The sequence below is a fragment of the Anolis sagrei genome, chromosome 11, assembly GCF_037176765.1.
Source record: "Anolis sagrei isolate rAnoSag1 chromosome 11, rAnoSag1.mat, whole genome shotgun sequence".
NCBI lineage: Eukaryota > Metazoa > Chordata > Lepidosauria > Squamata > Dactyloidae > Anolis > Anolis sagrei.
Window position 1 is genome coordinate 4,549,031 of NC_090031.1, and position 19,119 is coordinate 4,568,149.

General features: G+C 45.1%; 1 protein-coding gene across 2 annotated transcripts; it reads left to right on the forward strand.

Moving 5' to 3' along the window:
• The first annotated feature begins 9,247 nt into the window (after positions 1-9,247).
• DIPK1B (divergent protein kinase domain 1B) lies at positions 9,248-18,645 on the forward strand. Of its 2 annotated transcripts, none has more exons than XM_060757481.2 (5): positions 9,248-9,591; positions 12,099-12,233; positions 14,448-14,555; positions 14,846-15,022; positions 17,592-18,645. In XM_060757481.2, the coding sequence occupies exons 1-5, from the start codon at positions 9,538-9,540 to the stop codon at positions 18,402-18,404; spliced, it is 1,287 nt and encodes a 428-aa protein (XP_060613464.2). In that variant the 5' UTR covers positions 9,248-9,537; the 3' UTR covers positions 18,405-18,645. The 2 variants fall into 2 exon arrangements, with proteins under 2 accessions (XP_060613464.2, XP_060613463.2); XM_060757480.2 differs by lacking the exon at positions 9,248-9,591 and adding an exon at positions 9,622-9,722.
• The last annotated feature ends 474 nt before the right edge of the window (positions 18,646-19,119 follow it).

Genomic DNA, 19,119 nt, shown 5'->3' on the forward strand with positions numbered 1-19,119 from the left:
TGTCTGACTTTGGGACTCTGGTGCTCATCTCCATTTCTAAGCCAAAGAGCCAGCGTTGTCCATAAGTGCAAGGAGCACCCTTACCTTCCTGTTGGAGCGGTACCTATTGATCTACTCACATTTGCATGTTTTCAAACTGCTAGGTTGGAGAAGCTGGGGATGACAGCAGGAGCTCACCACACTCCCCAGATTCGATTCTGCGACCTCCTGAGTAGTGAGATCTATAGCTTTTTGTGGAAGTGGGGAACTTGTCTGTGTAAGTGGGCACCCCAGCCACACACATACATGCATATTTTTGCTTTTATTATGTGTATAGATATATGGATATAGAAGATACAGATAGAGAGATAGATAGAGAGATAGATAGAGAGATGGATAGAGAGATAGATAGATAGTATACGCGTCTGGACATTAGGCCCTGGTCTTAGGTCACTCCAGACCCAGCTGACCAGTGGGATCAGGCGGCTATTTTTGCCCAATCCTCTTTTTCCGCTTCCCCTGCAGAATCCTCTCTGGCCAAGCCCTGGTCTTGGAGGCCTCTCTGCTGGGAGCGGGGACCGAAAAAGAGGGAAATCCAGGCCCAAGCGGGTGTATTTTTACCCTGGGACTTAAAGAGGATCCCACGGCTAAGCCGCTCTAATGCTCCCAAAGTGCGGCGATGTGTTCCGAAGATCAGAGCCTTGGCGCAAGGCATCTTCGGCGCATCCGCAATGCAGGACGAAGGCCGGTTGGCACCGCCGTGGTGGGTCAGCGTTTGGGGATCCTTTCCCAAGGCCTTCTCCCTTCGGTGCCAAATTCCAAAGCCTGGGAACCACGGCAGGTCAAGTGGTGTCAAACTGCATTAGTCCAACAATGTAGATGGACTTTGGAGCAGAACTGCTGACTCTTGGTGGCGTTTTGTTTGCTCCGATTCGTCACCTCTGTTGGAAAGGTTGCCAGGAGCGAGTCCCGAATGGGATGCTTCACCATGGGATTATTTACGAGTTTGGATACTAGGTCCTCTCTAGTCCCTCTGGGCTGGACTATATATATATATGTGTGTGTGTGTGTGTGTGTGTGTGTGCCTGGGGGGTCATGAGCAGGGGCGGCGTGTCCATTACGCAAAGTAAGTGGCCGCAGTACACTTTCTTTTGCCAGGGGTGCAAAGGCACCTCTGTAAATGCCCCTCGACCGCCACTTGAGGAGCGCACGAGGGTGGAGGGAGGCTCCTCCTACCAAAAGCCCTCCTCCTGCGTTGATTGACCATCCACTCAGCCAAGGGGAGGGCTGTTTCTGAGACTCCAAGCAAGGAGGGGAGAGCAGGTGTGCTCAGCACATGGCAGCGTAGGAGAGCGCATGAGGCTGGAGGGAGGCTCCTCCTACCAAAAGCCCTCCTCCTGCTGTGATTGACCAGCCTCTCAGCCTAGGGGAGGGCTTTTGCTGAGACTCCAAGCAAGGAGGGGAGAGCAGGCATGCACGGCACATGGCAGCGTGGGAGAGCGCACAAGACTGGAGGGAGGCTCCTCCTACCAAAAAGCCCTCCTCATGCTGTGATTGACCAGCCTCTCAGCCAAGGAAAGGGCTGTTTCTGAGACCCAACGCAGGGAGGGGAGAGCAGCGTGCTTGGCACATGGCAGCGTGGGAGAGCGCACGAGGCTGGAGGGAGGCTCCTCCTGCCAAAAGCCCTCCTCCTGCTATGATTGACCAGCCTCTCAGCCTGGGAGAGGGCTGTTTCTGAGAACCAACGCAGATGGCACATGGCAGCGTGGGAGAGCGCACGAGGCTGGAGGGAGGCTCCTCCTACCAAAAGCCCTCCTCCAGTTGTGATTGATGGGCTTCTCAGCCAAGAGGGGAGCTGTTTCTGAGACCGCACGCAGGGAGGGGAGAGCAGGCGTGCTCGGCACGTGGCAGCATGGTGCGCATGTGCAGGCAAGCGCTGGAGGGAGGCTCCTCCTACCAAAAGCCCTCCTCCTGCTGTGATTGACCAGCCTCTCAGCCAAGGGGAGGGCTGTTTCTGAGACCCCACACAGGGAGGGGAGAGCAGGCGTGCTCGGCACGTGGCAGCATGGTGCGCATGTGCAGGCAAGCGCTGGAGGGAGGCTCCTCCTATCAAAAGCCCTCCTCCTGCTGTGATTGACCAGCCTCTCAGCCAAGGGGAGGGCTGTTTCTGAGACCCCACGCAGGGAGGGGAGAGCAGGCGTGCTCGGCACGTGGCAGCATGGTGCGCATGTGCAGGCAAGCGCTGGAGGGAGGCTCCTCCTATCAAAAGCCCTCCTCCTGCTGTGATTGACCAGCCTCTCAGCCAAGGGGAGGGCTGTTTCTGAGACCCCACGCAGGGAGGGGAGAGCAGGCGTGCTCGGCACGTGGCAGCATGGTGCGCATGTGCAGGCAAGCGCTGGAGGGAGGCTCCTCCTATCAAAAGCCCTCCTCCTGCTGTGATTGACCAGCCTCTCAGCCAAGGGGAGGGCTGTTTCTGAGACCCCACGCAGGGAGGGGAGAGCAGGCGTGCTCGGCACGTGGCAGCATGGTGCGCATGTGCAGGCAAGCGCTGGAGGGAGGCTCCTCCTATCAAAAGCCCTCCTCCTGCTGTGATTGACCAGCCTCTCAGCCAAGGGGAGGGCTGTTTCTGAGACCCCACGCAGGGAGGGGAGAGCAGGCGTGCTCGGCACGTGGCAGCATGGTGCGCATGTGCAGGCAAGCGCTGGAGGGAGGCTCCTCCTATCAAAAGCCCTCCTCCTGCTGTGATTGACCAGCCTCTCAGCCAAGGGGAGGGCTGTTTCTGAGACCCCACGCAGGGAGGGGAGAGCAGGCGTGCTCGGCACGTGGCAGCATGGTGCGCATGTGCAGGCAAGCGCTGGAGGGAGGCTCCTCCTATCAAAAGCCCTCCTCCTGCTGTGATTGACCAGCCTCTCAGCCAAGGGGAGGGCTGTTTCTGAGACCCCACGCAGGGAGGGGAGAGCAGGCGTGCTCGGCACGTGGCAGCATGGTGCGCATGTGCAGGCAAGCGCTGGAGGGAGGCTCCTCCTATCAAAAGCCCTCCTCCTGCTGTGATTGACCAGCCTCTCAGCCAAGGGGAGGGCTGTTTCTGAGACCCCACGCAGGGAGGGGAGAGCAGGCGTGCTCGGCACGTGGCAGCATGGTGCGCATGTGCAGGCAAGCGCTGGAGGGAGGCTCCTCCTATCAAAAGCCCTCCTCCTGCTGTGATTGACCAGCCTCTCAGCCAAGAGGAGGGCTGTTTCTGAGACCCCACATGGGGAGCGGAGAGCAGGCGTGCTCAGCAAATGGCAGCATGGTGTGCATGTACAGGCAAGGGAGAGCGTGCGAGGCTGAAGGGAGGCTCCTCCTACCAAAAGCCCTCCTCCTGCTGTGATTGACCAGCCTCTCAGCCAAGGGGAAGGCAGCTTCTGAGACCCAATGCAGGGAGGGGAGAGCAGGCGTGCTCAGCACATGGCAGCGTGGTGCGCATGTGCAGGCGAGGGAGAGCACGCAAGGCTGACAAGAGGCTCCTTCTACCAAAAGGCCTTCTCCTGCTGTGATTGGCTGGCTTCTCAGTCAAGGGGAGGGCTGTTTCTGAGATTCCAAGCAAGGAGGGGAGAGCAGGTGTGCTCGGCACATCACAGCGTAATACGCATGTGAAGGCAAGGGAGAGCACGCGAGGCTGGAGGGAGGCTCCTCCTACCAAAAGCCCTTCTCCTGCTGTGATTGACCAGCCTCTCAGCTAAGTGGAGGGCTGTTTCTGAGACCCAACACAGGGAGGGGAGAGCAGGCGTGCTCAGTGCATGGCAGCATGGTGTGCATGTGCAGGCGAGGGAGAGCGCGCGAGGCTGGAGGGAGGCTACTTCTACCATCAAGGTGGTCAGTTGAAACATTCACACCTAGCTCCAGCAGACAAGAGTCCTTTGCCCCAGCCTGGTCATTCCACAGATATATCAACCCACTTTCCTACTTCCATCAGACCTCACTACCTCTGAGGATGCTTGCCATCGATGCAGGCGAAACGTCAGGAGAGAACGCCTCTAGAACATGACCATATAGCCCGGAAAAACCTACAACAACTCAGTGATTCCAGCCATGAAAGCCTTCAATAATACAAGGGGAGGGCTGTTTCTGAGACCCAACGCAGGGAAGGGAGAGCAGGCGTGCTCAGCACATGGCAGCGTGGTGTGCATGTGCAGGTGAGGGAGAGCATGCGAGGCTGAAGGGAGGCTCCTCCTACCAAAAGCCCTCCTTATGCTGTGATTGACCAGCCTCTCAGCCAAGGGGAGGGCTGTTTCTGACTCCAAGCAAGAAGGGGAGAGCAGGCGTGCTCAGCGCATGGCAGCGTAATGCGCATGTAAAGGCGAGGGAGAGCACGCGAGGCTGGAGGGAGGCTCTTCCTACCAAAAGCCCTCCTCCTGCTGTGATTGACCATCCACTCAGCCAAGGGGAGGCTGAGACAACATGGAAAGAGGGGAGAGCAGGCGTGCTCGGCGCATGGCAGCATGGTGCACATGTGCCAGCGAGGGAGAGCGCGAAGCTGGAGGGAGGCTCCTCCTACCAAAAGCCCTCCTCCTGCTGTGACTGACTAGCCTCTCAGCCAAGGGGAGGGCTTTTTCCAAGACTCCAAGCAAGAAGGGGAGAGCAGGCGTGCTCAACGCATGGCAGTGTAATGCGCATGTAAAGGCGAGGGAGAGTGCACAAGGCTGAAGGGAGTCTCCTCCTACCAAAAACCCTCCTCCTGCTGTGATTGACCATCCACTCAGCCAAGGGGAGGCTGAGACAACATGGAAAGAGGGGAGAGCAGGCGTGCTTGGCGCATGGCAGTGTGGTGCACATGTGCCACCAGGGGAGAGCGTGCGAGGCTGGAGGGAGGCTCCTTCTACCGAAAGCCCTCATCGTGCTGTGATTGATCAGCCTCTCAGCCTAGGGGAGGGCTGTTTCTGAGACTCCAAGCAAGGAGGGGAGAGCAGGCGTGCTTGGCGCATGGCAGGGAGAGTGTGCGAGGCTGGGGGGAGGTTCACACTAGTGAGTGCCTTCAAGACAAGGGGTTCTGCATGGGAAGTTTGGCCCAATTCTGTCATTGGTGAGGTTCAGAATGCTCTTTGATTGTTGGTGAACTATAAATCCCAGCAACTACAACTACCAAATGTCAAGGTCTTCCCCAGTGTTCACATTTGGGCAGATTGAACTCAATTAAGGAGTTGCAGCATTAGGACAGTTGGGAAACACTGCCCGAAGCAAAGGCTTGCCCAAACGAATCCAGGCATCTCCGTCACTGTCGTCGGACTGGTCAAGCTTGCAAGGAAAGGCCAAACAGAGGCCGCCTTGTTTCCCCGTCGCTTTCCTTTCTGCTTTTGCAATAAATGCGGCCTATTTATCTCTCCGTTCCTGGCTGTGAAGCCATGGCCTCGACCCAGGTTTGGCTGCAAGCAAATTGGGGATTGTTTTAATTGAATATTTTAATATTTCCCTCTATTCTGTTCTTGGCTATTTATATTTTGCATTGTCTTCCATTTTATATGGCATTACATGATTTCTAATTTTTTTAAATATATATTTATATGCATATATTTGTATATATATATGCAGATATATTTCATATTATAAAATAATATTATAATATATTACATTTTATATTATTTATTATATTGTTATAATATTAATGTTATAATAATATAAAAATATAACAATATCATTATAATATATAATACAATATAATATTATATTTTATATTATTTATTATATTGTTATAACATTAATATTATATTATAATATTAATGTTATAATGATATAAAATATAATACTATTATTATAATATATAATATAATAAAATAATATTATATTATATTTTATATTATTTATTATATTGTTATAACAATATTATGTTATAATATAAAAATATAATATTATTATAATATATAACAACATAAAATAATATTTTTATATTATTTATTATATTGTTATAACATCAATATTATTTTATAATATTAATGTTATAATATAAAAATATAACAATATTATAATATATAATATAATCATATTATATTGTATATTATTTACTATATTGTTGTAACATTAATATTATATTATAATATTAATGTTATAATTATATATCAATATTATAATATATAATATAATATAATATAATAATATATTATTTATTATATTGTTATAACATTACTGTTACATCATAATATTAATGCTATAATAATATAAAAACATAACATTATTATAATATATAATATAATATAATATAATATTATATTGTATATTATTTATTATATTGTTATAACATTAATATTACATTATAATATTAATGTTATAATAAAATATAACATTATTATAATATATAATATAATATAACGATATTATTATAATATATAATATTATATTATAATATATTACATTTTATATTATTTATATTGTTATTTTATTAATATTATATTATAATATTAATGTTATAATAATAATAATAATAATAATATAAAATTATAACAATATTATAATATATAATATAATTATATTATTATAACATTAATACTACCATATTATATTATTATAATATTATTGTAATATATTATGTATTATATATTTTATTATATTATAACATTATATTATAATTTTTATATGTGTGCATATAAATGTATATATATATGCATATAAATGTGTGTGTATATTTGTGTGTGTGTATATATATATATATATAATTTTATATAATATTATTTTTGTGTTTTGTATGATATTGCACGCAATTTTGTTTTGGATCCCCACTCGATTCAAGTGGTGTCAAACCGCATTAATCCCACTGTGTAGATGTACCTGAAGATGCCAGCTGGTGCCTTGGATCCTCTTTGATAAGCCTGGCTCAAGCAGATCCCTTGCATCAAATACTGAATGTAAACACCAATATGTAAACAAAGATCCCATTGATTCTATATAGTATTGGGATGCTATATCTAAGGCTTCTTTCAGTACTGGCACTCCATCTAGTGGCCTATTTTAGGAACTACAATCACAAGCCAAGACTGGGCATATTCTCCCTATGACAATGCTCATCATCCCCATATTAGGAAGGGAAATCCGAGACTTTGACAATGTCAATCATCCACTGGCCATATTCTCCCTATGACAATGACCATCACCCCCATATTCGGGAGGGAAATTTGAGATTTTGACAATGCCCATCATCCACTGGCCATATTCTCCCTATGACAATGCCCATCGTCCCCATATTAGGAAGGGAGAACTGAGACTTTGACAATGCCCATCATCCACTGGCCACATTCTCCCTATGACAATGACTATCATCCCCATATTAGGAAGGGAGAACTGAGACTTTGACAATGCCCATCATCCACTGGCCACATTCTCCCTATGACAATGACCATCATCCCCATATTCGGGAGGGAAATTCGAGACGTTGACAATGCCCATCATCCACTGGCCATATTCTCCCTATGACAATGCCCATCATCCACAGCCAGCAACCCAAAATGTTTAACATTTACACAAATGACCAGCCACTGCCAGAAGGGACAGAGTTTAATCTATGCTGACGATCGTGCCATCACCGCACAAGCATGGAGCTTTGATATGGTTGAACGGCAGCAGCAGCGAGGCTTGGATTTTGACAATCAGCTGTTTCCCTTTAAAAATATTCTTAATAAACCAAAGGTTATTCCCCGAGCACAGGGGCCCGAAAAAATCGAGATAGCAGATAGGGTTAGAATTTAGCTAGGAAAAATATGCCATCAAAATGGAGTCGATCCGTCAACTCGCGGATACGGGGGCCCAAGGGGTTTCCGTATCCGCGGTTTGAAAGAACGCAGATTTGGCTTCCCTGGGATGCCAGGAAGGCATCCCAGGCAGGTCTGCAGTCTCCTGCGAATATGCCATCAAAATGGAGTCGATCCATCAACTCGCGGATACGGGGGCCCAAGGGGTTTCCGTATCCGCGGTTTGAAAGAACGCAGATTTGGCCTCCCTGGGATGCCAGGAAGGCATCCCAGGCAGGTCTGCAGTCTCCTGCGAATATGCCATCAAAATGGAGTCGATCCATCAACTCGCGGATACGGGGGCCCAAGGGGTTTCCGTATCCGCGGTTTGAAAGAACGCAGATTTGGCCTCCCTGGGATGCCAGGAAGGCATCCCAGGCAGGTCTGCAGTCTCCTGCGAATATGCCATCAAAATGGAGTCGATCCATCAACTCGCGGATACGGGGGCCCAAGGGGTTTCCATATCCGCGGTGTGAAGACAGTTTCAGTCAGGAAAGGGACACAAAGTATCATTTTGGAGAGGTTAGGGTTACAATTCAATTGGCCTTTATTGAGAGATTTGTTACATAGTTTGGGCTGGGAAAAGAAGGGAAAGGAGAGAGTACAAGGCTGCAAAGAGTCCCTGGTTGAGGCTGCTGCTGGGGCAGATTTAATCAGTTTTGGCCCAACTGTGGAACTGCGGAACTCCCTGCGGCTGGTCAGATCAGTTTGAAGGCAGGGGTCTGGGCTGCCCTCGACGACAAAGGGAGGCAAGGAGGATGGAAAGAGAGGATGATGAGAAAGAGAAGAGCCTGCGAAAAGAGCCCAAGGGGCTGGGTTTGCCTATAGCTGGTATTGCACCACCTGACATTCGTCGGGACGTAGTAGCCAATAATGAAAGGTCCAAGTCAGTGTCAACTCTGGCCCATCCTCTGTTCGGATACCAGCCATCATGCCAATGCCTTAAATCAAGAAATAAGATCTACAGAGACACTCATAGGAACAGCTCAGCAAGCAAGAGTCCAAAAGTGGCAGGCTAAAAATGCAGAACCTCCCTCCTGGGAACACAGAAGACTGGGCGACTCGGAAAGGTGTGCTCTGACACACGAGATGCAGAAATGGGGCCACAAAGTGGAGTCCACGACGTGCGAATGCGGAGAAGAGCAAACCACAGACCACGTATTGCAATGCTACATGCACAGTGGAGGACCTTCTTGCGGCAACACCAGAGTGGTCAAAGGAAATCTAGTATAACACCAAGTTTGTGACTTTGTTTGTGTTTTGAAATACAGTACATTGCAACTGTCTATATACACGACAAATAGATAGACAACCCAAGAGGAAGCAGCAGGTGAAATCTGGGCTACAATGTAAACAAACCAGGTTGGGCAAGAGCAAAATCCACAACATTGAAAATAAATTGAAATGCATTTCAAATTCCTTGCTTTGTTTTGCAGGGAAGGCAATGGGAAGCAATGGGGCGGGGGGGGGGGATTTCTCATTTTCTATCGGAGGGCAAAAAAGGGAGACCCGGGCAGACCTCCCCTTTAAGGGAAGAGCACCACTTTGCTGCAGCAGCAGAAGCAGCCTCCTCCTCCTCCAAGGAATAGACAGAGAATATGTATTTATTTATTTTATTTTAGAGGGGGGGTCCCTTTTGCTGCTTCCCAACCCCCTTTCCTTGCCCCCCAATGAGTGGCTTGATGCATCTACTTGAGATAGGGATGCATTTGAGCTGAAGCTGCAACACAGACCCCCCCTCTTTTCGCCCCTTTTTGTGGTTGCATTGGATTTCCTGGACCCCCCAACCAATGCCCAGCCCAGCATGCGGAGGCTGAAGCGCCTGGTGCTTTTCTGCCCCTTTAATAGGGGTCTGCAGGTAAGGGGGCAAATTGGGGGGTGGGGGGCACACCATTGATGCTGAAGGTGCCATTGGAGGCCTCCCTGCAAGAGATGCAAGAGATGCAAGAGATGGACTCCAGCTTTGCAAGGCAGCCTCTCCTCCCCCAGGTAGTTAGGCCAATGCAATGGGTGGGAATTCATTATGCAATTCAGAAGCCCCCCCCCTCCCAAATGCAAAAAAACTAGTCCCAGGTCTTAGTAGGTTTTATAATTATAATACAACAAAATAATATTATTATTATTATAGTATATATTCCAGCTTTGCAAGGCAGCCTCTCCTCCCCCAGGTAGGTCAATGTAATGGGTGGGCATTAATTATGCAATTCAGAAGCCCCCCCCCCTCCCAAATGCAAAAAAACTAGTCCCAGGTCTGAGTTGCTTTTATAATTATAATTATAATATAACAATATTATAATAAGAGTATGTATTTATTTATAATTATAATATAACAATAATATAATAATAATAGTATATTATTATATAATTATATAATAATATAATGATGATAATAATAGGTCCCAGGTAGTAGTAGCTATGTAATAATAATAATAATAATAATAAATTTATATAATATAATGATGATAATAATAGGTCCTAGGTAGTAGTAGCTATATAATAATAATAATAATAATAATAATATATTTATATAATATGATAATAATAATAGGTCCCAGGTAGTAGTAGCTATTTAATAATAATAATAATAATATATTTATATAATTATATATATAATATAATGATGATAATAATAGGTCCCAGGTAGTAGTAGCTATGTAATAATAATAATAATAATAATAAATTTATATAATATAATGATGATAATAATAGGTCCTAGGTAGTAGTAGCTATATAATAATAATAATAATAATAATAATATATTTATATAATATGATAATAATAATAGGTCCCAGGTAGTAGTAGCTATTTAATAATAATAATAATAATATATTTATATAATTATATATATAATATAATGATGATAATAATAGGTCCCAGGTAGTATTAGCTATTTAATAATAATAATAATAATAATAATATATTTATATAATTATATAAATATATAGATAATAATAATAATATATTTATATAATTATATAAATATATAATATAATGATAATAATAATAATGGGTCCCAGGTAGTAGTAGTGATTTAATAATAATAATAATAATAATAATAATAAATTTATATAATTTAGTACTAGCTATTTAATCATAATAATAATAACATATTTATATATTTATATAATTATATAATATAATGATGATGATAATAATAGGTTCCTGGTAGTAGTAGCTATTTAATAATAATAGTATACATTTATATCATTATGTAATTATATAATATAATATAACGATGATAATAATAATAGGTGCCAGGTAGTAGTAGCTATTTAATAATAATAATAATAAAATATTAATATAATAACAGTATACATTTATATCATTATGTAATTATATAATATAATATAATGATAATAATAATAGGCTCCAGGTAGTAATAGCTATTTAATAATAATAATAATAATAATAAAGCAATAATATTAACATAATAATAGTATACATGTATATCATTATGTAATATAATATAATAAATATAATATAATATAATATAATATAATATAATATAATATAACAATGATGATAATAATAGGTCCCAGGAAGTAGTAGCTTTCTTATAATAGTCCTAGGTATGCAGTACAGGCACACCTTGCATGCATAGTGCCAAAGTAAAAGGTGGTCCCCACTTCATGGTGAAGCCATGCCTGCGTCAGGCTGCTCTTCTCTCCCTTTGAAGCCAAGGCAGTGGCAGTTGGGATGGAAGGGAGGGCACCCATCGCACCACTTGGTCATGGCACGGTGGAGCTGTGCCTTGTCTGCTCTTCTCTCCCTCTGAAGCCAAGGCAGTGGCAGTTGGGATGGAAGGGAGGGCACCCATCGCACCACTTGGTCATGGCACGGTGGAGCTGTGCCTTGTCTGCTCTTCTCTCCCTCTGAAGCCAAGGCAGTGGCAGTTGGGATGGAAGGGAGGGCACCCATCGCACCACTTGGTCATGGCACGGTGGAGCTGTGCCTTGTCTGCTCTTCTCTCCCTCTGAAGCCAAGGCAGTGGCAGTTGGGATGGAAGGGAGGGCACCCATCGCACCACTTGGTCATGGCACGGTGGAGCTGTGCCTTGTCTGCTCTTCTCTCCCTCTGAAGCCAAGGCAGTGGCAGTTGGGATGGAAGGGAGGGCACCCATCGCACCACTTGGTCATGGCACGGTGGAGCTGTGCCTTGTCTGCTCTTCTCTCCCTCTGAAGCCAAGGCAGTGGCAGTTGGAACGGAGGGATGGCCTCTCTACAAGGAACGGTGGTACTGTGCCTGGCTGCTCTTCTCTCCTTCTGAAGCCAAGGCAGTGACAGTCGGGATAGAGGGAGGGCATCTCGCTAACTGATGATGAACTTCATTATTATTATTATTATTATTATTATTATTATTTTGCAGAGCCGCCTCCCTGGCATCAAGGTGAAATACCTCTTCTTTGTCTGGCTGGGCATTTTCGTGGGCAGCTGGGTGGTCTACATGCATTACTCGTCCTATTCGGAGCTCTGCCGGGGACACGTCTGCCAGGCCATCATTGTGAGTTTTTGTTGTGTGTCAGCCTGGGATTGTGTCTGATGTTCTCGATGTTGGGCCTGGGTCTGTTGGCAATGGGGATGAGGGTTTGCCTGGGCCCGAGTTAAGCTTAGACGAGAGGCCTGAGCTGTCTCAGGAAGATTCCCAAGGCCACATTCCTGGGAGAGGCCCTTCACAGTCTTTCTCAGAGCAACTATCTGAAGATGATTTGTCAGAAGTTAACGAGAGTCAAGTTAATGAGTGAAGATCAGCGTTTCTCAACCTGGGGGTTGGGACCCCTGGGAGAGTTGTGAGGGGGTTTCAGAGGGGTCAGTGTAGATAGAAGGCAAGGCTTTTGTAAACAGAGTGCTGTCGAAGGCTTTCGTGGCCGGAATCACTGGGTTGTTGTAGGTTTTTCCGGGCTATATGGCCATGTTCTAGAGGCATTTTCTCCTGTCATTTCGCCTGCATCTATGGCAAGCACCCTTACTACCTCTGAGGATGCTTGCCATAGATGCAGGCGAAACATCAGGAGAAAATGCCTCTAGAACATGGCCATATAGCCCGGAACAACCTACTACAACCCAGAGACAGAGTGCTCAGGTGCAAGAAAGATCAGTTCCTTTACAGGAAAAGAGAGATAAGAAATCTTTATCTGGTGGTAAGGTCAAGAGAAATGCTTTCCTTTTGGTTTTGGGATCTGGAAAAGCTTATATTAATGGGAAAGAGTTGCCTCAGTTGGGTCAACGTTGGAATTCCATGATGGATCTTGTTCTCAAGTGTTCTTAGTTTCATGTACCAAGTTTTTGCCAAACTCCTGATTTGTGTATTGGAATTTTAACGCTGCCAGAACCCTTTATCTGGTGGTAAGGTCAAGAGAAATGCTCTCCTTTCAGTTTTAGGATCTGGAAAAGCTTATTTTGATGGGAAAGAATTGCTTCAGTTGGGTCAACGTTAGAATTTCATGATGGTCTTGCTCTCAAGTGTTCTTAGTTTCATGTACCAAGTTTTTGCCAAGCTCTTGGATTTTTCATGCTGGCTTGTTTCATGGATTCTTTGTGTCTTGTTTCAAGGATTGTTGTTCCAATAGATCTTATTTTGACTTGAAGCTCATGGACTATCCTTTGTTTGGGGAACTTTATTGTTTTTGCCAGTTTTACTGCTTTGCCAGTTCGTTTACAGGAAAAGAGAGATAAGAAACCATTATCCGGTGGTAAGGTCAAAAGAAATGCTTTCCTTTCCATTTTAGGATCTGGAAAAGCTTATTTTGATGGGAAAGAGTTGCCTCAGTTGGGTCAACGTTGGAATGTCATGATGGATCTTGCTCTCAAGTGTTCTTAGTTTCATGTACCAAGTTTTTGCCAAGCTTCTGGATTTTTAATGCTGGCTTGTTTCATGGATTCTTGTGTCTTGTTTCAATGATTGTTTTCCAATAGATCTTATTTTGTCTTGGAGCTCATGGACTATCCTTTGGGGAACTTTGTTTTTGCCAGTTTTACTGCTTTGCCAGTTCGTTTACAGGAAAAGAGAGATAAGAAACCATTATCTGGTGGTAAGGTCAAGAGAAATGCTTTCCTTTCATTTTTGGGATCTGGAAAAGCTTATATTAATGGGAAAGAGTTGCCTCCGTTGGGTCAACGTTGGAATTTCATGATGGATCTTGTTCTCAAGTGTTCTTAGTTTCATGTACCAAGTTTTTGCCAAGCTCCTGGATTTTTAATGCTGGCTTGTTTCATGGATTCTTGTGCCTTGTTTCAAGGATTGTTGTTCCAATAGATCTTATGTTGTCTTGAAGCTCATGGACTATCCTTTGTTTGGGGAACTTTCTTGTTTTTGCCAGTTTTACTGCTTTGTCTACATCTATTCTTCAATAAATCTCTGATTTTGCAGTAGCGCAAATGCCACAGAAGGCCTGAATTGGTGTCTCTCGACTAACTGACAATCAATTAATTGATTAATTAACTTTGAGTGGCAGTAGAGCAGTGGTTCTCAACCTGGGGTCCCCAGATGTTTTTGGCCTACAACTCCCAGAAATCCCAGCCAGTTTACCAGCTGTTAGGATTTCTGGGAGTTGAAGGCTAAAAACATCTGGGGACCCCAGGTTGAGAACCACTGCAGTAGAGTATATTATTGTGTGTGTGCCTGCCTACAACAGGAAAGGCTGACAGCAGCTGCCTCCAGAATCATCATTATATTTATTTACATCCTGTCTTGATTGCTTTCTCTTTCCCTCCCCAGTGTGATCAGTATCACAAAGGGATTATTTCCGGATCGACGTGCAAAGACCTTTGTGAGGAACACACTTTGGTTTTCCAGCAATGCCTCTCTTCCTCTCCTACCCAACAGGTAGGTGGCTGGATTGCAACTCCCATCAGTTTGGCAGGAATATGGAAGTTGTCATTCAGCGACATATAGTGGGGTTACCATATTTCGCTCCTGTCTCAGATTCATTGGCGAAAGCAGTAACGTCTCCGTAATGGAGGCGAAAAGAACGACATCATGGAACTACAAGTCTCAGGATGTCAAAAGATGGAAGCATGGTAGTCCATGCTGGGGACGACACTGCAAGGTTGGTGGCTAACCAGGTTGATATTTGGCTATCAATACCGTATTAGTTCATCACCTCTCCATTCCAGGTATACAGTGGGCTCTGGAAGGAGACGGGAGTGATCATCAAATGCGGCATCGAAGAAGCCTTGAAGGCCGACGCTTTCCCAGAATCAGGGCCCCGGAGAGATATAGTTCTCTTCAACAAGCCAACAAGGGGGACTTCGATGGACGAGTTCCGGGAGATGCTTCTCAACTTCTTAAAAGTGAGTGGGTTTTGCAACTGGGAGAGACTAGAGCAAAGTCAGCTCTAAAAGCCAGTTCAAGGTGTGCTTGTGGAACCCTGGGATTTGTAGTTTTGCAAGAGTTTTAGCCTTCTCTGCCCAAGAGTACTGGTAGCTCGCACAACTATAACTCCCAGGAACCAGGAATGAGAGAAATCAGGCTTAGCTTCTCACTCTCACACAGCGTTGACTGAACTGACCTGAAGGTAAACAACTTACTGTCTAATAGACACCCATGAAATCATTCCGTTTCCCATCAATTTCCTTCACAACTTTCCCATGTAATCTCTCTGAACGACACAATCTATTTTTGGCTGCGATTTGTAAATAAAGGGTTTTTGTGGTCCTTCATACTACACGTGGTTTCTCTTGGAACCATCCTTATCACTTGGCTCTTCACTTGATTACTTATCTGCTGTTGCTACTTCTGACTCCCCTGAATTCCCTTGGGGCCCTGCACTTTCCGAGCCAGTTGTCTCACAGAGAGAACCATCATTTCCCAGACTTAATGGTGGGCACTGACCTTGAGTTTTGGAGTTTGTAGTTTACCTACATCCAGAGAGCACTGTGGACTCAATGATGGATCTGGACCAAACTTGGCACAGGTACTCAATATGCCCAAATGTGAACACTGGTGGAGTTTGGGGGAGATAGACCTTGTCATTTGGGAGTTGTAGTTGCTGGGATTTATCATTTACCTACAATCAAAGAGCATTCTGAACCCACCACCCACTTCCAGTATTTTCTGATGGTCATGGGAGTTCTGTGAGCGTAACTCTATGTTGTGGGAGGGGCGGCATTCCATGTGATCAGAACTGGGACTATTCAGGACTCAGACTCCATTTTAGAAACTCTATAGAGTCACATTGGAAGGTCTAGAGATTCATACAGATAGCAAATTCATGAGTCAAACAGTCTAGAAAACTCACAGCAACCCTCCTATGTGATCAATATTGGGACTATTCGGGACTTGGACTCCATTTTAGAAACTCTATAGAGTCACACTGGAGGGTTTAGAGATTCATAGAGATAGCAAATTCATTGAGTCACACAGCCCGGAAAACTCACAGCAACCCTCCTATACTAATTATGTATATAATTCAGATTCTTGCTGTGTGTATTGGTAGACAGTTTTCCTTAACTCTGTGTTGTGGGAGGGGCAGCAGACCATGTGATCAGAACTGGGACTATTCGGGACTCAGACTCCATTTTAGAAACTCTATAGAGTTACACTGAAGGGTTTAGAGATTCATAGAGATAGCAAATTCATGAGTCAAACAGTCTAGAAAACTCACAGTAACCCTCCTATGTGATCAATACTGGGACTATTCGGGACTCAGACTCCAATTTAGAAATTCTATAGAGTCACACTGGAGGGTTTAGAGATTCCTAGAGATAGGAAATTCATGAGTTAAACAGTCTAGAAAACTCACAGCAACCCTCCTATGTGATCAATACTGGGACTATTCGGGACTCAGACTCCACTTTAGAAACTCTATAGAGTCACATTGGAGGGTGTAGAGATTCATAGAGATAGCAAATTCATGAGTCACAGTCTAGAAAACTCAAAGCAACCCTCTTATAGTAGTTATTTGTTATGTATATAATTCTGATTGCTTGCTGTACGGTATGTGTATTGGTATGCAGTTTTACTTAACTCTGTGTTGTGGGAGAGGCGGCAGACCATGTGATCAGAACTGGGACTATTTGGGACTCAGACTCCATTTTAGAAATTCTACTCACACTGGAGGGCCTAGAGATTCATAGAGGGAACAAATTCATGAGTCAAACAGTCTAGAAAACTCACAGCAACCCTCCTATGTGATCAGAACTGGGACTATTCGGGACTCAGACTCCATTTTAGAAACTCTATAGAGTCATACTGGAGGGTTTAGAGATTCATAGAGATAGCAAATTCATGAGTCAAACAGTCTAGAAAACTCACAGCAACCCTCCTATGTGATCAATACTGGGACTATTTGGGACTCAGACTCCATTTTAGAAACTCTATAGAGTCACACTGGAGGGTTTAGAGATTCATAGAGATAGCAAATTCATGAGTCAACAGTCTAGAAAACTCACAGCAACCCTCCTATGTGATCAATACTGGGACTATTCGGGACTCAGACTCCATTTTAGAAACTCTATAGAGGATCTAAAGATTCATAGAGATAACAAATTCATGAGTAAGCAGAGGGATGGCTATATAATAATAATAAAAAATATTTGCAGTTTTGTGGGAGGGGCTGCAGACCATGTGATCAATACTGAGACTTTTGGGACTCAGACTCCATTTTAGAAACTCTATAGAGTCACACTGGAGGATTTAGAGATTCATAGAGATAGCAAATTCATGAGTCACACAGTCTATTAAATTCACAGCAGCCCTCCTATACTAATTAGACCATGTGATCAATACTGGGACTAATCAGGACTCAGACTCCATTTTAGAAACTCTATAGAGGATCTAGAGATTCATAGAGATAACAAATTCATGAGTAAGCAGATGGGTGGCTATATAATAATAAAAAATATTTGTTTGTCTCCACAGTCCACTCTCGGGGATCAACCGTCCTTGGGAAACCTAGTGAACAAAATCATTGTGATGGCCGACGTCAGTCGAGATGGAAAACTGTCTCTCGCGGAGGCCAAGTCCATCTGGGCCCTTCTCCAGCTGAATGACTTCTTGCTGATCCTCTCTCTGCACGAGAAGGAACACGCCTCCAGACTCTTGGGACATTGCGGGGACTTGTACGTGACCGAGAAAATCCCACACACGTCGCTCTACACGGTGGAGGTCCCCTCTTTCCTGCAGCCGTTGTTGCCTTCCGCCATTCACCGGCTCCTCCACCGGTGGTTCTCCCCGGCTTGGCCACGCCGGGCCAAAATCGCCATTGGCCTCTTGGAGTTCGTGGAGGAGATCTTCCACGGCACTTACGGCACTTTCTACATCTGTGACGGCGCCTTCGCTGACGTGGGCTACAACGAGCGGCATGACTTCAAGATGACGGACCTGCGGAAGGTGGCCGCCGAGACGGCCGTCCGGGGCTTCCTCAAAGGGCGGCGCTGCGAGCAGAACGCCGACTGCACCTACGGCAAGGATTGCGTGGCGCCCTGCGACAAGCTCATGAAGCAATGCAAGAGCGACGTGGTGCAGCCTAACCTGGCCAAGGTCTGCGGGTTCTTGCAGGAGTACCTGCTCCACGGGGCACCCTCCGAGTTGAAGGACGACCTGGGGAAGCAGCTCAAGACCTGCACCACGCTCAGCGGCCTGGCCAGCCAGATGGAGGTCCACCACTCGCTGGTGTTGAACAACCTCAAGACTCTGTTGTGGAAGACCATTTCGGACACCAAATATTCATAGGCATACGGGGGAATGAAGGAACTGTGCAGACGAGAACGTCGAAGGCGAACATGGACTCCTCTCGTTCTCGCTGCTCGGCGAAACAATCAGACTCCAAAGGAGTTCACAACTGGACGAGGAGAACGTTGTGCTGGATAGAAGGACGAGCTTCGAACGGATGGACAATCAGTGAGGCCTGGTCAAGGCAGATGCCCATTTTGCAATTCTTGTCTTACAACGTCAATAAACAGTCTCTCTCATTGTGGTTGCTGTATTACTTTGCCGCTGCACAAGCGTCTTTGCAGTTCTTGCTTTCTCAGCCTCAGATCTGAATCAGATGTTGTCAGGAAAACCCCATTTTTACCCCATTTTCAGACTGTCGTAAGTCAGAAATAACTACTCTTTGTGATATTCCCCAGCCAACATCCTATTGTGTACTGTCTCAGCCCCAGACTTGAGTCAAATGTCAGCAGGATAACCCAATGGGTTGGGAGAAGCAGAAATAACACGGAAGGAATAGGGAGAAAGATCTCAGACACAAAAGGAATTGTTTCAGGAAACTTTACTCCAAATTACTAATGTACAAATGCATAAATGGAAAAAAGAAAAATCCAAGTCAGATAAGTAAACAGCTTTCTAAATAGGGGTCGCTGTGAGTTTTCTGGGCTGTATGGCCAGGTCCCAGAACCATTCTCTCCTGATATTTTGTCATTTGGGAGTTGTAGTTGCTGGGATT

What these genes read in the sequence shown, in the direction of transcription:
- DIPK1B (XM_060757480.2), top strand. Translation starts at nt 9,630, where the DNA reads ATGCTGAAGGTGCCATTGGAGGCCTCCCTGCAAGAGATGCAAGAGATG. An exon ending in ACGTCTGCCAGGCCATCATT is followed by an intron (nt 12,234 to 14,447) that starts GTGAGTTTTTGT and finishes TTCCCTCCCCAG; the next exon opens with TGTGATCAGTATCACAAAGG. An exon ending in CTTCCTCTCCTACCCAACAG is followed by an intron (nt 14,556 to 14,845) that starts GTAGGTGGCTGG and finishes TCTCCATTCCAG; the next exon opens with GTATACAGTGGGCTCTGGAA.